This window comes from Brassica napus, chromosome A9 (genome assembly GCF_020379485.1).
Source record: "Brassica napus cultivar Da-Ae chromosome A9, Da-Ae, whole genome shotgun sequence".
In the NCBI taxonomy this organism is placed as follows: domain Eukaryota; kingdom Viridiplantae; phylum Streptophyta; class Magnoliopsida; order Brassicales; family Brassicaceae; genus Brassica; species Brassica napus.
Genome location: NC_063442.1, coordinates 13,879,291 through 13,895,549, shown reverse-complemented (window position 1 = coordinate 13,895,549; position 16,259 = coordinate 13,879,291). Strand labels below are relative to the sequence as shown.

The following is a 16,259-nucleotide window of genomic DNA, read 5'->3' as shown; positions in this document are numbered from 1 at the left end:
TACCGGATCTGCTGCTAATGCCGGATGACCTTAGTAATCTTCCAAGATCTATTAACATTTTTAAAAAAAAAATTATAACACTGAACTAGACTTTTGGACCGGGTCTAGAATGAAGTGAAACTTGCGTACAACAATAGTCTTTCCTGGTTCCGTGTGTATCGTATCGGTATGTATATTGGATGTTGATTGATTCCAATCTGGGTGTTGCTTTCGAGACCAGTGGTTTATAAATTTCAAAACCTGGTTTGAAAAATTAATTACGAGATTTGTTTTTCTTCGAACATAATATTTTTAAAAAATATTAAATCAGCTGCTAGTTATGTGTTAGGAATATCTAAATATAGTTAGATTCGAATTTAATTCACATAGCGACGCTGGAAAGCTGTGCTACCAGCCGACCACTAGCACATATTTATCGAACATAATATTTTAATTGTTGAGAATTCTGATCTTTATCCAAATTCGAATAACCTGAGAAATACGTTCAACGTGTCGTCCATGGCTCTCCTGTGTCTGCCACATCTTCTGTCTCTTTCCCTTTCATTTGCTTTCTCTATGGTTCAGTCGCTACAACTTCTCATTTACTCTTACTCTTCGCCTAAATAAGGTAAGCTTTTTAATCTTTCCTTTCTTTTGTTGGAGTTTTATGCCGCTGCTATAAGAACTAGAATCATCTTGGTTCCGTGCTGTTCATGTTGTTAAAGGGATTTTTTTCTTGACGGTGAAGTAAAAAATGGATCTCGGAGGTTTGGTTTATGGGCTGATCTCATCTCCAGTATATCTAATGACCAGACCTTTGTTTTTCTGCATATCTGCATGTGTGTTCTGTCTTAGATCAGCTCTTGTTACAACCTTTGTGTCTGCTGATATTGTGAGCTCTGCTATTTGTTTCAACTTAAGTATGATCTGGAGAGCTGTGTGGGGCACAGTCTGGGGTTCTGTTCTCCTCTTTACGTTTCCGATTCGATTCCTGTTTTCTATACCAAGAGAAAGACTGGTTCGTTTCGGTTTACAAACAATTCTTGTATTTAGTGTTTAGTAATATTTCTTGTATTTTTGAAAGTTTTTTTTTAAAAAAATTTCAGCTTGAGCAGAGTCTTTATCAGTTGAGGTATGAGCTGGAGAGTCTTGAATTGAATAGAAAAGAAATAGAAGATAATCTGCGCGCCGCGATAAAAGAATATCGACTCATGGAACAGGAGTTAGATGAACTAGAAGATGAACATGATGGAGCCATTACAAGAATCAAAAAGCTAGAGGCTGAGGTACCAAAAACCAAATAATATCAATCTTTCTCATAACCAAATACATATGTTGACTAAAACGTATTTTTGATAGCTGCAAGAACTTAAGGAGGAAAATATTAAGTTGAAGGAAGCTTGCGGAAATGAATATTTGAGCATGAAAGGCAAAAATAAAGCAGAGGAAGAACCTAGTGAAGTCAGCAGCACACCAAAGCCAAAGAATATCCCTTATGGGTCAAAGGAAGAAGCCGAGTTTACATCTGTCGAATCACCTCTTTATCCATTTGCAAAAGCGACAATTCCGAAAGACGAAGAGCTAACACCAAGAGTTCTCGGGTTAGAGAGAAACGTTGCGGTTTCAAGAAGCGTGTTCAGTGCGATGCTGGCGCTGGTCGTGGGGGTAGTAATGTATGGAGCCAAAGAACAAGAGCTGTGTACTCCACTTATAGGAGCTCTCTTCACTGTGGTTGGTATCTCTTTGAGAAGTGTGGTTCAGTTTTTCTCAACGGTTAAGAACAAACCGGCTTTAGATGCAGTTGCTTTGATGAGCCTCAACTGGTTTATCGTTGGTACTCTTACTTACCCAACCCTACCGAGAGTTGCTAGAGTGGTGGTCCCACGAGTTTTGAGCACTGCTGGTTCGGTTTTGGCTTTGGTTCGTGGTGGCGCGGTCCCTTCGCCGCCAGAGATTGTGAACTATTTTGGTTAAAGTTGGTTAAAATTTTGTGCATATACTTGCATCCATCTTTGAATGTAATTATTATAGTCTGGCCAAACAGGATCGGGTCAACCGAACCGGAATATGATGTGATAAATAATGGTGTGATATATGTAAGTTTCGTGTATACAAATCATATCAAATCTTTAGGTGACTCCTGTGGATATGTGGGGGAGGAAACAAACCGATATTTGTCAATTTAAAACCAGACCAATAATATTAGCTGATCCATCTGATCCAAATGGTACAGATACTGTATAAACCGAGACACAATAAAGTTCGTAATTTTAACTACAAATATGATTATAAGTTTATAACATCCTTACTAATAAAAGGGACCTTTTGAGGCTCCATAAAGCGTCCACATCAGCAAAAAAAACTTCTCCCGTAAGATGACACATGGCATAAAATATAGTTTTACATTTTAATATTACTAATTTTCGAAAATTATAAATAATATGTAAACATACAGCATAAAAAAAATGGAAAAACTACATTAAACATATGTAAGATTATAATTTTTCACTTGAAAAAAAGACGGCTTATCTCCATAATGTAACATTACCGTTTTATAAAAAAAATAAAAAACATTATATATAATTTGGAAAATAATAAATATAATGTAAACATACAACATAAAAAATAGAAATACTACATTAAACATATGTACGATTACCATTTTACATTTTTATTTTAAATAAATAATATGTAAACATACAATATAAAAAATAGAAAAACTACATTAAACATATGTAAGACTACCATTTTTCACTAAAAAAAAGACGTCTTATCTCCATAATGTAACATTACTATTTTGTAAAAAAAACATTATATATAATTTTAAAAATAATAAATAATATGTAAACATACAAGATAAAAAAATGAAAATACTACATTAAACATATGTAATATTACCATTTTACACTTAAAAAAACGGCTTATCTCCATAATGTAACATTACCATTTTATAAAAAAAATAAAAAAGCATAAATATAACTATTTGACTATTTGTCCAAGTTCTTCTATTAAATATTACCGTTTTACATTAAAAATGGAAAAATACATTAAGACTTAAAATATAAAATATAAATATTAACTAAATATAAAGTATAAGAAAGAGAAATACTCAATATATAGAAAAATAAATAATAATTAAATATTATAAATATATTAATATACGAATTATATATACAATAATAAGTAAATGCACAATTTTAAAAAAATGGAAAGAGTACATTAAATATTAAACATCTATCTTAAAATGTAAAATATAGATATTAAGTAAATAGAAAGTATAAGAAAAAGAAATACACAACTTAAAAACATTGGAAAAAGTATATTAAGATTTAAACATCTATCTTAAAATGGAAAATATAGATATTACGCAAATAGAAAGTATAAGAAAAGGAAATACACAATTTGAAAAAAAATGGAAAAATTACATTAGTATTTAAACATCTATCTTAAAATGTAAATCTATCTTAAATTATAAAATTATTAGTAAATAGAAAGTATAAGAAGTAGAAATACACAATATAAAAAAAAAAATATTAAGTAGATATATAATATAAGTAAATCCCCAATTTAAAAAATGGAACATTAAATTAAGATTTCAAAATATATCTTAAAATTTAAAATATAGATATTACGTAAATAGAAAGTATAACAAATGGAAATATACAATTAAAAAAAATGGAAAACATACTTTAAGATTTAAACATCTATCTTAAAATGTAAAATAGAGACATTAAGTAAATAAAAAGTACAAGAAATGGAAATACATATACAGGAAAATAAATAATAAGTAAATAATATAAATATATAATATATGAATTATATAAATAATAATAAGTAAATATACAATTTTTTAAAAAAATGGAAAAGTTCATGAAGCATTAAACATCTATCTTAAAATGTAAAATGTAAAATATATAATAAAAGTAAATACACAATTTAAAAAAATGGAAAATGTACATTAAGATTTAAATATCTATTTTAAAATATAAAATATAGATATTATGTAAATAAAAAATATAAGAAATGGAAATAAACATTTTAAAAAATGGAAAAAGTACATTAAAATTTAAACATCTATCTTAAAATGTACATCTATTTTAAAATGGTAGTAAACTATATAAAAATGGAAATACCATATTAAACAAAAAAAATAAAAATGTATAGTTTTACATCAAGAAAGTCTCTATAAAACTCACTATTCCATCAACATCAACCTCACACTATCAAGGAAAACTTCAAAACACTCGAGCAAAAAAATGGTTCCACCATCAACTCTTGCCGTCCCAAAAACTTTTAATGACCTTGAAGGAGATTTTTTATAACAACGAACTTTTTGTTAGGTGGATTCATTGTTGGGAAACCCACAACTTCCAAAAGCCAAACTTATTCATGGGAATTGAATTGTTTTCATAGACTCAAAGGTATTCTTACAAATATAAATTAATCTAATCCATAATTTTATTGTTAATATTCATACTAACTCTTTCATGATCAAACCATTACAATTAATAACTATTCAAGCGTTTATCCCGAAACCATTACATCATGTTGGTTTAGTATTGTTTTTGGTTTAGTAACCGGTTTAGGATGGTCCTATTGTAAATATAATTTAAGTTGGTTTAGCATATTTTATGATTAAAATAACTTAAATTAAATAATAGTAATATTATGCTTAAAATACAATTTTAGAGAGTTTTCAAATATAGTTTACATAACATTATAGGTGATGAATTTAATTTATTAAATTTGTTTATTACTTAAAACTATTTTTTTTTAAACATACTGAGTTATAAATATCAATGATGGATTGGTGAGTATAACATGAAGACAAAAATATAAATATTTGATTTTCAAGATAAGAAATTCAGCTTTTATTCAGTTACTCAATATATAATATCTTAAATTATTTTTTTAAAAATATACATAATTTATATATATATATATATATATTAATCTTCCAAACTTAAACTATTATATTATATATGAATAATGTTTTTAAATAAAAATCATTTCTGATTTAAAAATAAAATAAAAACAACAAATGGTATTTTCAAATAATGGATATAATTTACATTATACTATCATTTAATAAGTATTACATACGTTTTGATATATCATTATTTTCTATTTCCAGAAAACAATAAATTGTTAAACATCAATATCACCTAGGTTAAGTATACGAACAACACAAATTCAAACATCACAAAAAAATATTTACATAAACATTATAATACAATGATTTAATCAGAAAATACCATCAAACCCAGTCTATTTTCCAACAAGTTCCCTATTCACAAATATGGATCATCTATTCTGGAGAGTTCTCCCGCAGATGGAGGATCACCAGTTTGCATGGATTCTATGGTATATCTGGAAAGGTAGGAATAATAAAGTTTTCAGCAACTTGGATATAGATCCTATGGATACGATTAAATTGGCGGAAACAGAATCAACATTATGGGCTGAGGCACAAGTAGTAAATGACCAAAGGATGCTAACACCAAGAATAGACACGGTATTGCCGTCGATCCCAGGAAGATGGTGTTTTACGGATGGCTCGTGGAAGGAGGGTACTAGATTTTCAGGACAAGGTTGGCTTAGTACTTTGGAAGGTTTCGATGGATTACTGGGGGCGAGGAATGTAAGGGCTAGTCTTTCGCCTCTTCATGCAGAGATGGAAGCACTTTTATGGGCAATGGAATGCATGAGGAACTTACGTCAATTTCATGTTACGTTTGCAACGGATTGTTCTCAATTGGTGAAGATGGTTTCGGAACCAGAAGAATGGCCAGCTTTTGCAACTTATTTGGAAGATATCAAGACCCTGAAAGAGAGTTTCACGCGATCAGAAATAATCTATGTACCACGGACGCAAAATACAAAGGCGGATAGTCTAGCACGCAGTGCTAGAAAACAACCGTCTTTCGTCGTTCACATGGATGCAGATCACCCGGTTTGGTTCACAGAGTCAATATGAGTCTGTATTGTTGATGACAAAAAAAAAAAAATCAGAAAATACAATTCAAAAGAAACAATATTCAAAAGAATAGTAATATTCAAAAATCAAAGATATTTTTGCTAAATTTGTACTTACCTGGCTAAGTAGATCGACCATCTTTTTACGGATCGATCGATTGTTGAGCATGTGGTCGATCCGAAAATACTCTGCAGTTTGATTAAATTTCTAAAACATTTATTCCAACACTCAATAGATAGTTTTGATAAATATGATAACTAGATAGCCAACAAAATTCAAAAAAAATATTTAAATAGTAAAAAATATGTTAATTTAATGTGTTATAATTTAAAAATAAATTTTAATTATGACATGCATCTTAACATTTATATAAATATATATCATAACCTAAATATAAATAATTTAACAACTTAAATTAAAGAAAAAAAAATCCCGGGCGTAGCCCGGGTTAATCCCTAGTATAATATTAAATATAAGCTTTCTTTCAATTTTAACATAAATTGTAATCTGAATTGATAGAAAACTCGGTTCACGTTCGAACCTATTTCTTATAGAACCTGAAATCTAAAACCCAAACTAAACCAAAGTGAAACGAAAAACCAATGTCTAGATTTTCTAGTCGGTGAGAGTCGCGTTCAGGTCGCGTGATAACACTATTTTGGAAACTAAAAGAATGTGCAAAGAGAACCTTCCAATATACACGCGTCAATTAATGAATGGTCTGTTACTCATTAGATATACATCAAAGGAGGCTAACATATTTCGATACGGTGGATGGAGGAAAAAAAAGGTTATCGGCGGTCTCGGATTCGCTTGGTGCAGGTCGGGAACTGATTGGCTGACACCGCCACGTGGGTTTTCACGGTTGGCTTGTGAGCAGGGATCGGATCCTGCCTTCCATCAACTGAATCGGAGCCCGAGGTGAAAATAAAATGTTTCCAACTTTCAGATTTGACTTGTTTAAGTTAGTGTAACTTTTTTTGTTAAAAAGTTTTGATTCAGTATTTAGTTCTAGAAACTTTATTCTTTGTTTCTCAAAAATTCAATCTTTTGTTATAGTTTTGAAGCAGAGGTACTCGACTGGCTAATTCAACTAGATGTGTGTGATGCTCACGCTGTTTCAATTTAGACCTAAGAAATTGTAAAAGAAACTTGTTTTAATGGTTAGTGTATCATCAACTAGTATAATAGTGTGTAGGGCTTTCTTTACATATAAAAAAGATCATAGGCCCTGAGAGAACATCAAGACAGAAACATAGATTAAAGTTTCAAAGTCAACCAACTTCTATTGCTCGGTTTTGATTTCCAACCGCTGTGTATGTGTCACCTTCAACAACATACAAAGAATTGTAAGAACAACAACTTCAGCAATGTAGACATGCACAATAGATTGTATGTACAGGTGGAAGCACCGTAGCCTATTGGTTAAGGTTTAAAGGCTTCTACACCCAGGTCTGGGGTTCAAATCCCAGACTATGCAAAATTTATTGCAGATTACAGGAAATCCAGGTTTCAAGTCCCGGAGAGAGCGGTTTATTAAACAATTATGCAGACTACGGAGGCAATGCTTGCAAGGGATCTTCAACATGGTGCAAGTACATCTGGTCAGGCGTGGATCTTCATAGGACGGCTCAGGTGATGCAGTTAGGCGTAGGTCTTCATAAGGCAGGTAGTATTGTCAGTTGTCGAATCGTCTATGTAATATTTCCTATATCATAATTGTAAGATCATAATAAATCAGCGTTAAAAAAAAAAAAAGATTGTATGTACAGATAAATCCTCACCGTGCATGCGTTTTATAAAGTAATCCGAATCTACAAAGCAAGTTGATCCTTGAACTAGAGGAGAAGGTTGGCGATAAAGTGAAGAAGGAAAGGCGATAGCTCTCTGGATGGTTTATTGGTACAACCTTCTCTGGCGAAACAAGTAATCACATTCTCTCCGCCAATGAGAAGTCCCTTGTCCCAAGCTGCATTGACCACCTGCCACACATAACCAAACTTAGGCTAAAGAAAAACAAGAGGAGAGAAACAGGACAGCTAAAGTCAACAATAAATACATCAATTAACTGCCAACTCAAACCTTCTGGATCAGCTAGACGACATATGTGGCCCAGGACACTGAATATTTCTTCAGAATTTTGAAAACAAGGGACTACCCATCAGCGTTATAGTATCCTACAGTTAGTTCAGCAGCATGACTAGCTGTCTTGTATGACCAGTAAATCGCGGGTATCTGCATTATTTTCTTGTTGTATGAGTCTCAATGTTATGTTCATCACGGGTTTTAAAGAAAAACTGGCAAAAAGATTATACCTTGACAATAATCTTTGTCTCCTCAAAGCAAGAGACAGAACGTTCAGTGCGTTGTAACTGTGAATACCCTTGATTTTGCTTCCTTTAGCAGACTTGATTGCTAATACTTGTCATAACACTGCAATAAGACATTTGTAGATGACATATCAACCATGCTCTGACTTAAGGTATTAAAGTTCAGCGATCTGAAAATTACCTTAAACTCACCAATACATGGATATATCCAACCCATCCTTTCAGGGAGAGATGGAAACTTCAGTTCACCAGAAGCTCCAAGACCAATCTCAATTTGCAACAATCTTCCCCTTCACAAACAAGTCATCAAACTCTGACTCAAAGCTTCTCATAAAATCAAAGTAGACCTGAAAAAAATAAAACATTACAACGAAGAAATAGGAATCTAACCAGTACAAAGAGGATGATATGTTCCCACATAATGGACCAAAATTCTAAAGTACTTCTATATCAGAGAACATACATGACTGACATCTTTACTCATGCTGGACTTTCTTCATCAAGACATGGAGTTCTGTGTAAGAATGTGCTTAACTTGGAACAGATTCATCTGCCGCTTGGAGATTCTCAACATGCCTGATCACTGAACTATCTTTCCTCCTTGCATCACTGTTTGATTGACACGGGATATTTATTTTCTTCTTCTTTGGCCTTCCATCATCACCTCTCGTTTTTTTCTTTTTCTTTCCTCCTCCTCCATCAACCTCTTCTGAAATTTCTTGAAAACTCGCTCCCACAGGCATATCATACTTTGCTTCATGACAACTGTTTTTGCTTTTATCCTTTGCATACACCAAACCCAAACCGCACTTCAACACCTTTAATTTTCCTTTCTCATTTGTACCACCTGCCACAGTAAACTCAAGGGAGGCTTCAGTAGAACTACATTTATCAGAGTTCTCGTCTTCAGGAAACTTTATAGTATATGGGCAATTGGTGTAGCCAATAAAGACATGGTCTGACTCAATCTTGTCTCCCTGTCTGGTCCAACTTCCTACTGGGCAAGGAAATGGGACCCACGACTTGTCTTCAACTTTTACTTTAAAGTTGCATGTCACTGACAAGCGGCTGATTTGATCATGGCAGTCATTAAATGAGACTACAGCACATAGAGCTATTCCAGCAAGCCTCTTGTCATGCCAATGTGGGAGAAGTTTTACTTCTAGCTCGGATCCAACTGTTTCATAACAAAGCCACGAAGGTACTTCGCATCCAGGAAATCAAGTGCTGAACAAAGCCTCTGAAACCAGACCCTGCAAAATTATAATAAAGGAGAATCATAAAATTTGAAACACAAGAATTTCAGAGAGGGTTACAAAGAGAAACAAATAGATAGATAAAGATATGTATAGAGAGAGACCCCATTGTAGTGTGTACGAGCATATGACAGTAGCTGACATTTCCTTTGGGCATACGAGCTGATTTCCTCCTTTGCAGCTTGTTCCAGGCTCTTACAGTTGGTGAAAATGAATGTGGTAGAATGGTTCTGCTCGGTTGGCATGATACGGGCTAGCGGTTTAGCAATGGTCTTCAGCGAGCTACAACCGTGTGCATCTAAGAACTGAAGATTTGGTGGAAACTCTGGAACAGATGTAAGACACTTGCAGTACTTCAAATCCAACCACTTTAGTTGAAAAAGTTGACTGATGCCAGCAGGAAGGCAGCTGATCTTACTTCTGCTTAAGCACAAATACTGCACTGAGGGTAGTTGTGGCATCACTTCTATGGCTGTCCCATCCAAAAGTAAAATATTTACAGAGATCATCATGTCGATTTCTGGAAAATACTTGAGATTTGAGCAATCAGAGAGTATCAGTTCCTGAAGAGCTTTCAGCTCACCAACCTGGACTGGGATTTTCTCCAGGTTTTGGCAGTTCTTCATATTCAATACAACACGTCTCTGGAGCTTCTCCATGTTCAATACCTCTGACATTGGCAGCACTCTAACAAAAGTAACAAAAACGAGATTAACAAATTGATCCTTACCAATAAAAGTTTTGAAAAATTGTTAACTCGCCATTTTATTTTGCAGAACATTAAGCATGCCTCCCTTCATTATGTCTTGATGGAGCCACAGCCTCCGTTGTTGTCTGTTACCATCTTGAGTGGATGCTTTGGGATCAAGCTCCCTTGAAAATGTATACAGTAGATCATGCATCTCCATTCGACCATCAGAAGTTAATCAGGAACTTATTCTTGAGAGCTTTTATTGCACTCGTTGTGTCAGCAGATTCAGAAGCCAGTAAACTTTCTACATATTCCACATTCTCCGATCTGAAGCAGGCTATGTCAGGAAATGCAACTTTATGCTCTGAATGCACTCCATCATAACTCATTTGGAAGACACTTCCAATATTAGGGATCAGCTCTGGGCGAGTGTCTTCAGTTTAGATTTCCAATGTATTGGGATATTAACATATCCCAAACCTAGATGACATTAGAATATAATATTTCCATTATTGTAGTTTCCTCTATTTGATAGTATTAGGAAATCTGATATGTATAAATATAGGCCTTGAGGTCTTAGATGAATGATAAGAACGATTATAGGATTACAGAACTTTTCACAATGGTCTATATTTTTTCTGTAATGCTCTACACCCAACATTTTGAGAGCTAGTGGATGGCCTCTGGCGTAATGTACAAACTCTTCTGACAGCTTCGGGAAACCTTCCTTGGGAGGATTGGCATGATCATCATTGAAGGCTTAAGAGTTGCAAGCTGTCTCTGTGGTCCAGATTTTGGACCACGTATGTGTCGTCAACCAGACCATTTGTTAAGGACGCGCGATAGATACCTTATGATAAATGATGAGTTAGCATTGGAAAGGAAGAAGAGGAAGCTGACATGGCTGTGGGTTGCTGAGCTGGCACTGCTGCAACAACTTGAGAGTCAAGAAACAGAGAAAGTTAGGAGATAGTACAAAAAGACTTCTTTACCTTTGTTGATTGATCATTCCTTTGGTGAGATTGGATCTTTTGGCTTGTTGAGTTTAGCTCTTCAAGATGGCAGTTTCAAGAGCTTGTTCTTGATTCTGAAGGCTCAAGGCATCGTTTGATGACTTGAGATCGTAATCGGTTCGATAAGCAATAAGAATTGTACTTAGAGACTTATCAACGCATCACTTATTGAAATCACAATCCTGTTTTCGTCACTAATCCAGTCCCGTTTCCCGAGGAAAGTATCTATCCGTTCCAACGTACTAACATCATATAGAAAGACAAGAACTTTGCATCCGAGCAGTTGGCACTTGTACATTTAGTACGAAGATCTTTCATGAGTGTGGTTTTACCAATTCCAGGCATCCTAACAACTCCAATGATATACGAGTTTGTTTGTGTTCACCACAATCCAACTTAACTCCTTGAGGTGTTTGTCTATTCATCCTATCATGGAAATTTTGAGCAAAGCTGTCTGAACCGCCTTGACAATATCATTGATTGTTTGGCACTCGTCACTGAAACATAAGGAAAATAATTACTAAGGTTCATGTATCACATTACATTTCTCAAAGTCTCTATAATTCAATTCAGTACCTTGTATCATCCACAATGCCGCATAAATTAGGAATCAACTTCAAGGATTCATTACACTGTTTCTTCTTCTTCTTCTAATCACCTTTCACCAGAATCCATATTTATCACCAAACTCTCCCTTCAAATATCTAAGGTGTATGGTTCCACCTTGTAGAAGATGGGAATTGCCACCAGATCTCCTGCATCCATTCATATTCTCCGCATCTTTCAAGCACGAGTTTGATTTGGTGTAGTTCTCAAAAAAGAAAGCCATAGCTACTTTCGACCCTTCTATCTTTGTCAGGAAGGAATCAAAAGGTTTGATTTTGTCCTTTTGATACTGTCTTTGAATTCATCCATGAAAATATTGATGTTTTTCCTTTTTAAGGCGTCGACGAGATGGCTAACGAGTCCACAACGTAGATCTTTCTCTCGGAAATTGAGGAAGAGTTGATGTTGCGGAGGTATTGTGGAAAGGGAGGAAGCAGCCATGAAAGAAAATAAAAAAAAACTTGATTTGTTTTAGTGCACAATTATTGTTCCTTACCATACAACTTCAAGCAATACTGTTTTATTTCTCTTGCTATTGTTGTTAGGCCATCTACTGATATCTTGCATATTTTCATTGTTTTGATCATTCATTCTTATGCATTTTGATAATTTGGATTAGAATTTAGGCATCTTTAGGTTCCATTTGCATACATAAGTCTTTATTAGGTGATTGGAGTATCCTTTAGAGTTCTTGGAGGTGTTTGGAGACATTTGGATTCATAAAGGAGTAGAAAATGATCATTTGGCGAGTAGAGCATCAGAACAGCTCGTTGCACCGACCTCTGGTACCCACTCCGGACATGACAAAGGGGGAAACGAGGTGTTGTAGTGGGTTGTGGAACTCGCTCTAGACTGACAACTCCGTGGACGAACATTTGAGAACAGAGCGACCAGCCAGAGCAAGTAGTAGCAACCACTTGTCATTTTCAAGTTATGGAGTAAGAGCTGGAGCAACCAGTTGGAACGACTAAGCCAAACCACTCGGCATTCCTTGACGTATCGAGCAATAACCTAAAGCGGCCATCCAGAGCGAGGAGATGTCACCGCTGTGATATAGAGCGACCATGTGGAGCGACCTCACCAGCCCACGCGCAAACATACATTTAGTTGAATTTTCATGTTTTGTTGGGCCTTCTCAGACTTGTTTACTGGGCCCACTAGATTTTTAGAAGTCTTATAAATACATTTTAGACCTAAAATATGGACTTATTTTGTTTTCTCTCTAAGCACAAACCTATTTTGGTGAAAGATTCAACCTTTAGATTCTTTTCATCTTTATCTGTTGTGTTTATTGGGTTATCTTGATCCCTAATCATTGATTAACCTTCATCATTATTGATTTTTAGGTTTATCATGTCTATTAGTGAATAGTTACCTTTTGAATCCATGGGTTAGGTAGATCTAGGATGATTAGTGAAGAGTTAAGGTGTTTATTATTAGATCTACTTGATTCTATGCTTATTAAGTGTTTTTAATGCTTGATTGACTTGATCATTCTCATTTTGATATTAAGATATTTTATACCCGGAAGGTGTTCGTTAAAATGCTTAACTGAACTTAATATTGTTCTAGCTTGAATAACGAAAGGGATTTGATGTTAGGAGTGCTAGATGGTTAGTATATTTGAATATAATGCATGGTTGAATGATTTAAACCAATAATAATTGATGTTTAGTTCATGATTGCATAGAGATATCTACGTTGGGAAATGATTGATCTTTATTAGTGTTCTAGACCTATAGGAGTTTGTGATTGTTTAAAGTTAACAACTTGACTTGAAAACTAATTGCTTTGGATCAACTACCTTAATCACATGGGTTCTATCTTATTATTTGATTGAAAGCTTTAGATATTTCTCGTTTGTTTGGTTCTCACTTAACTATATTGATTGCATTTAGATTAAGCATTATCTTGTATTCTCTTTGCTTCATTATCTCTTATGATTGGATTCACACTTTTATACTGACATAGGATTAGCAATAGTCTTTTTTTTTTAAACACAACTTAATTTCATTAAACCTTAACCTGCTTGATTACAACTATTAGAGGGAATTATACATCCTCTTTAATTGAAGGCATAAACTACAACAATGTAAAATAAACGAGATAATTCTTCAATCGAAGATGACAGCGGATTCGAGACGGAGCTTGAATGCGTCCAGGTAGCCTTCACGACAGTCGGATAGCATATAAATAGTCACATATAATGACGATGAAAACCAGCCCTCATGGATGAGGAAGCTGAAACCGAAGCTCGACATCAAGTTCAGATAATCATCTCTTTTCATAGAAAAAAGGTATGAAGATAGAGACCAACCCGGTGAACCCACCGGTAAACTATTTTTTCTTAAAAGAAAGATATGGCATTAGGCACAAACTAAAAGCCCCAGTGAACCAACCAGAAATCCTTTGCAACGTTACCACGTAGATCAAATCATCAAACAACATAGACATGAGTTTAAGATTTGGTGGGCTGACAATATAATCGGTAACTTCATAATTCTTAAAAGGCCCATAACATTAACCTTCTCAGCTTTGAGATGAACGCCCATCTGATCGGGAAATTTAAAAGCTTACGGTTCATGTCGGAGTTGGAGGGGAAAACGCCGGTTACGAGACACGGCACATCAGATGTTGGTGCGATAATCTCCCTGGAGTCGACAAGACTCACAGCACCATCTATCGGAGATGGAACAACAATGACGTCTGCGCGTTGGATCTCTCCGGATGCACAGTAGAAGCTTCCAAAATGGGAACTTGCAGGAACAGAGTTGGTGGTTGTGAAACGAGATGAGCTCGTCTAGGTCTGGGCGTTCGGGTACCCGTTCGGATTCGGATCGAGTTTTTCGGATTTCGGTTCCATTTTGTAACATCTCCTAGGTCCCATTCTAGTAACTTTACTAGTACGGATCGGATTCGGATATAACACTTCGGTTTCGGATCGGTTCGGATATGTCCGAAGTAACCATATATCATTCGGATTCGGGTTATATCGGATCGGTTCGGGTATATCGAAAGTAAAATCTAAAATTTAAAAGTAAAACATAAGAAATATATCCTTCTTTGTATATAATGAAGTATTTAAGGTGTTTATTTAAATTTTCAATACTTATTGTTAGATATCATATCCAAATAAATATGAAATTGAATATTTGAAGTACATATTTATGTTTCAAATATTTATATTATATATTAATTTGGACATTTGGATCGGTTTCTTCGGATATTTTTTTCGGATTTTTGGGTTTTCGGGTTCAGTTAATAACACTTCGGGTTCGGATATGTTTTATAACACCCTATAAGATCCATTGAGGTATTTTTTACATTTCGGATCGGGTGTTTTGGTTCGGATTCGGTTCAGATTTCGGGTTTCGGATTTTATGCCCAGCCCTAAGCTCGTCTATGTCAACCAAAAAGTTTCCAGATCTGAACGGCGGATCAAGCATGGAGCTCCACAGACAACAGACTTTCGGTCACCGGTAGTTAAAGGCGGAAGGAGGACTTGCGGTGGAAAGAAGAGTTCCAGCGATGGTCTTTGTGTAGGAACCTCTGCGTTACATTAATGGAGACAAGGCTCGTGATCTGCACGACAAACGATAAGCCAAGAGAGAGGCTGCAGCGAAGGGAGGAAACGCTTGAACGAAAAGTCAACCGGGAACCCCGGAGAAGCAAACAGTTCCGATGGTATCCAGACCATCAGAGAAGCCCACAAGAGACATCTCAGGTGAGGTAGGAACCGGACACGAAAAAAAACAACGGCGTAACTTCAAGAGACCTTACGTAGACAGAGAGCTGAGAGAATAGAGGCAGGGGAGAAGCGAAATAGAGGCGACACGGAGGAGCCGCCGACACCGTGAAAGGGTGAAACAAGGAGTGCCTCAAGTATTGTGACTGAAAGATTTATTAGAGCAAACTCATGTTCCAACCGATATAGCTATAGCAATAGTCATTATCATCTACTAGAGATGTCAATTGGGCTGTCCATGTCCAATGGGCATGTCCAAATGGACAAAATAGTTTATTGGACATTATTTTTAGAGTCTAAATTGTATACAATCTAAATTGTCCTAACCCAAAATGGACCATTCCAAATGGGCTTTCCATAAGGTCCAAATAAAATTTTTGTTTTAAAATATTAAATCCATAAAAAATAATTTGATTTTAAATTTTTATATAAAAATACATATACAATGTGAGAAATGTGATTTTAAAATTGTAGCGGAAAAATTTTATTTTTCGGTTTTGCCGAAAAAATGTGATTTTGTAGTTTTGGCGGGAAAACGTGATTTTGCGGTTTTTGCGGAAAAATGTGATTTTGCAAATTTGGCGGAAAAACATATTTTTGTTTTCTTTTTTTTTTTTCAACTTAAAAAATCATATATTCTTAGGTATATGACGCTCATGTCC

The 16,259-nt window shown here is 34.8% G+C and overlaps 1 protein-coding gene and 1 pseudogene across 2 annotated transcripts; one reads left to right on the top strand and one right to left on the bottom strand.

Annotated features, from left to right (window-relative positions):
• Positions 1-408: 408 nt before the first annotated feature.
• On the top strand, positions 409-2,116 carry LOC106403249. Of its 2 annotated transcripts, XM_048740639.1 has the most exons (4): positions 411-607; positions 705-997; positions 1,086-1,265; positions 1,339-2,116. In XM_048740639.1, the coding sequence occupies exons 2-4, from the start codon at positions 734-736 to the stop codon at positions 1,951-1,953; spliced, it is 1,059 nt and encodes a 352-aa protein (XP_048596596.1). In that variant the 5' UTR covers positions 411-607; positions 705-733; the 3' UTR covers positions 1,954-2,116. The 2 variants fall into 2 exon arrangements, with proteins under 2 accessions (XP_013699548.2, XP_048596596.1); XM_013844094.3 differs by having other exon boundaries at positions 409-997.
• A 4,899-nt stretch (positions 2,117-7,015) lies between these two features.
• On the bottom strand, positions 7,016-12,293 carry LOC106392211 (annotated as a pseudogene).
• Positions 12,294-16,259: the final 3,966 nt, after the last annotated feature.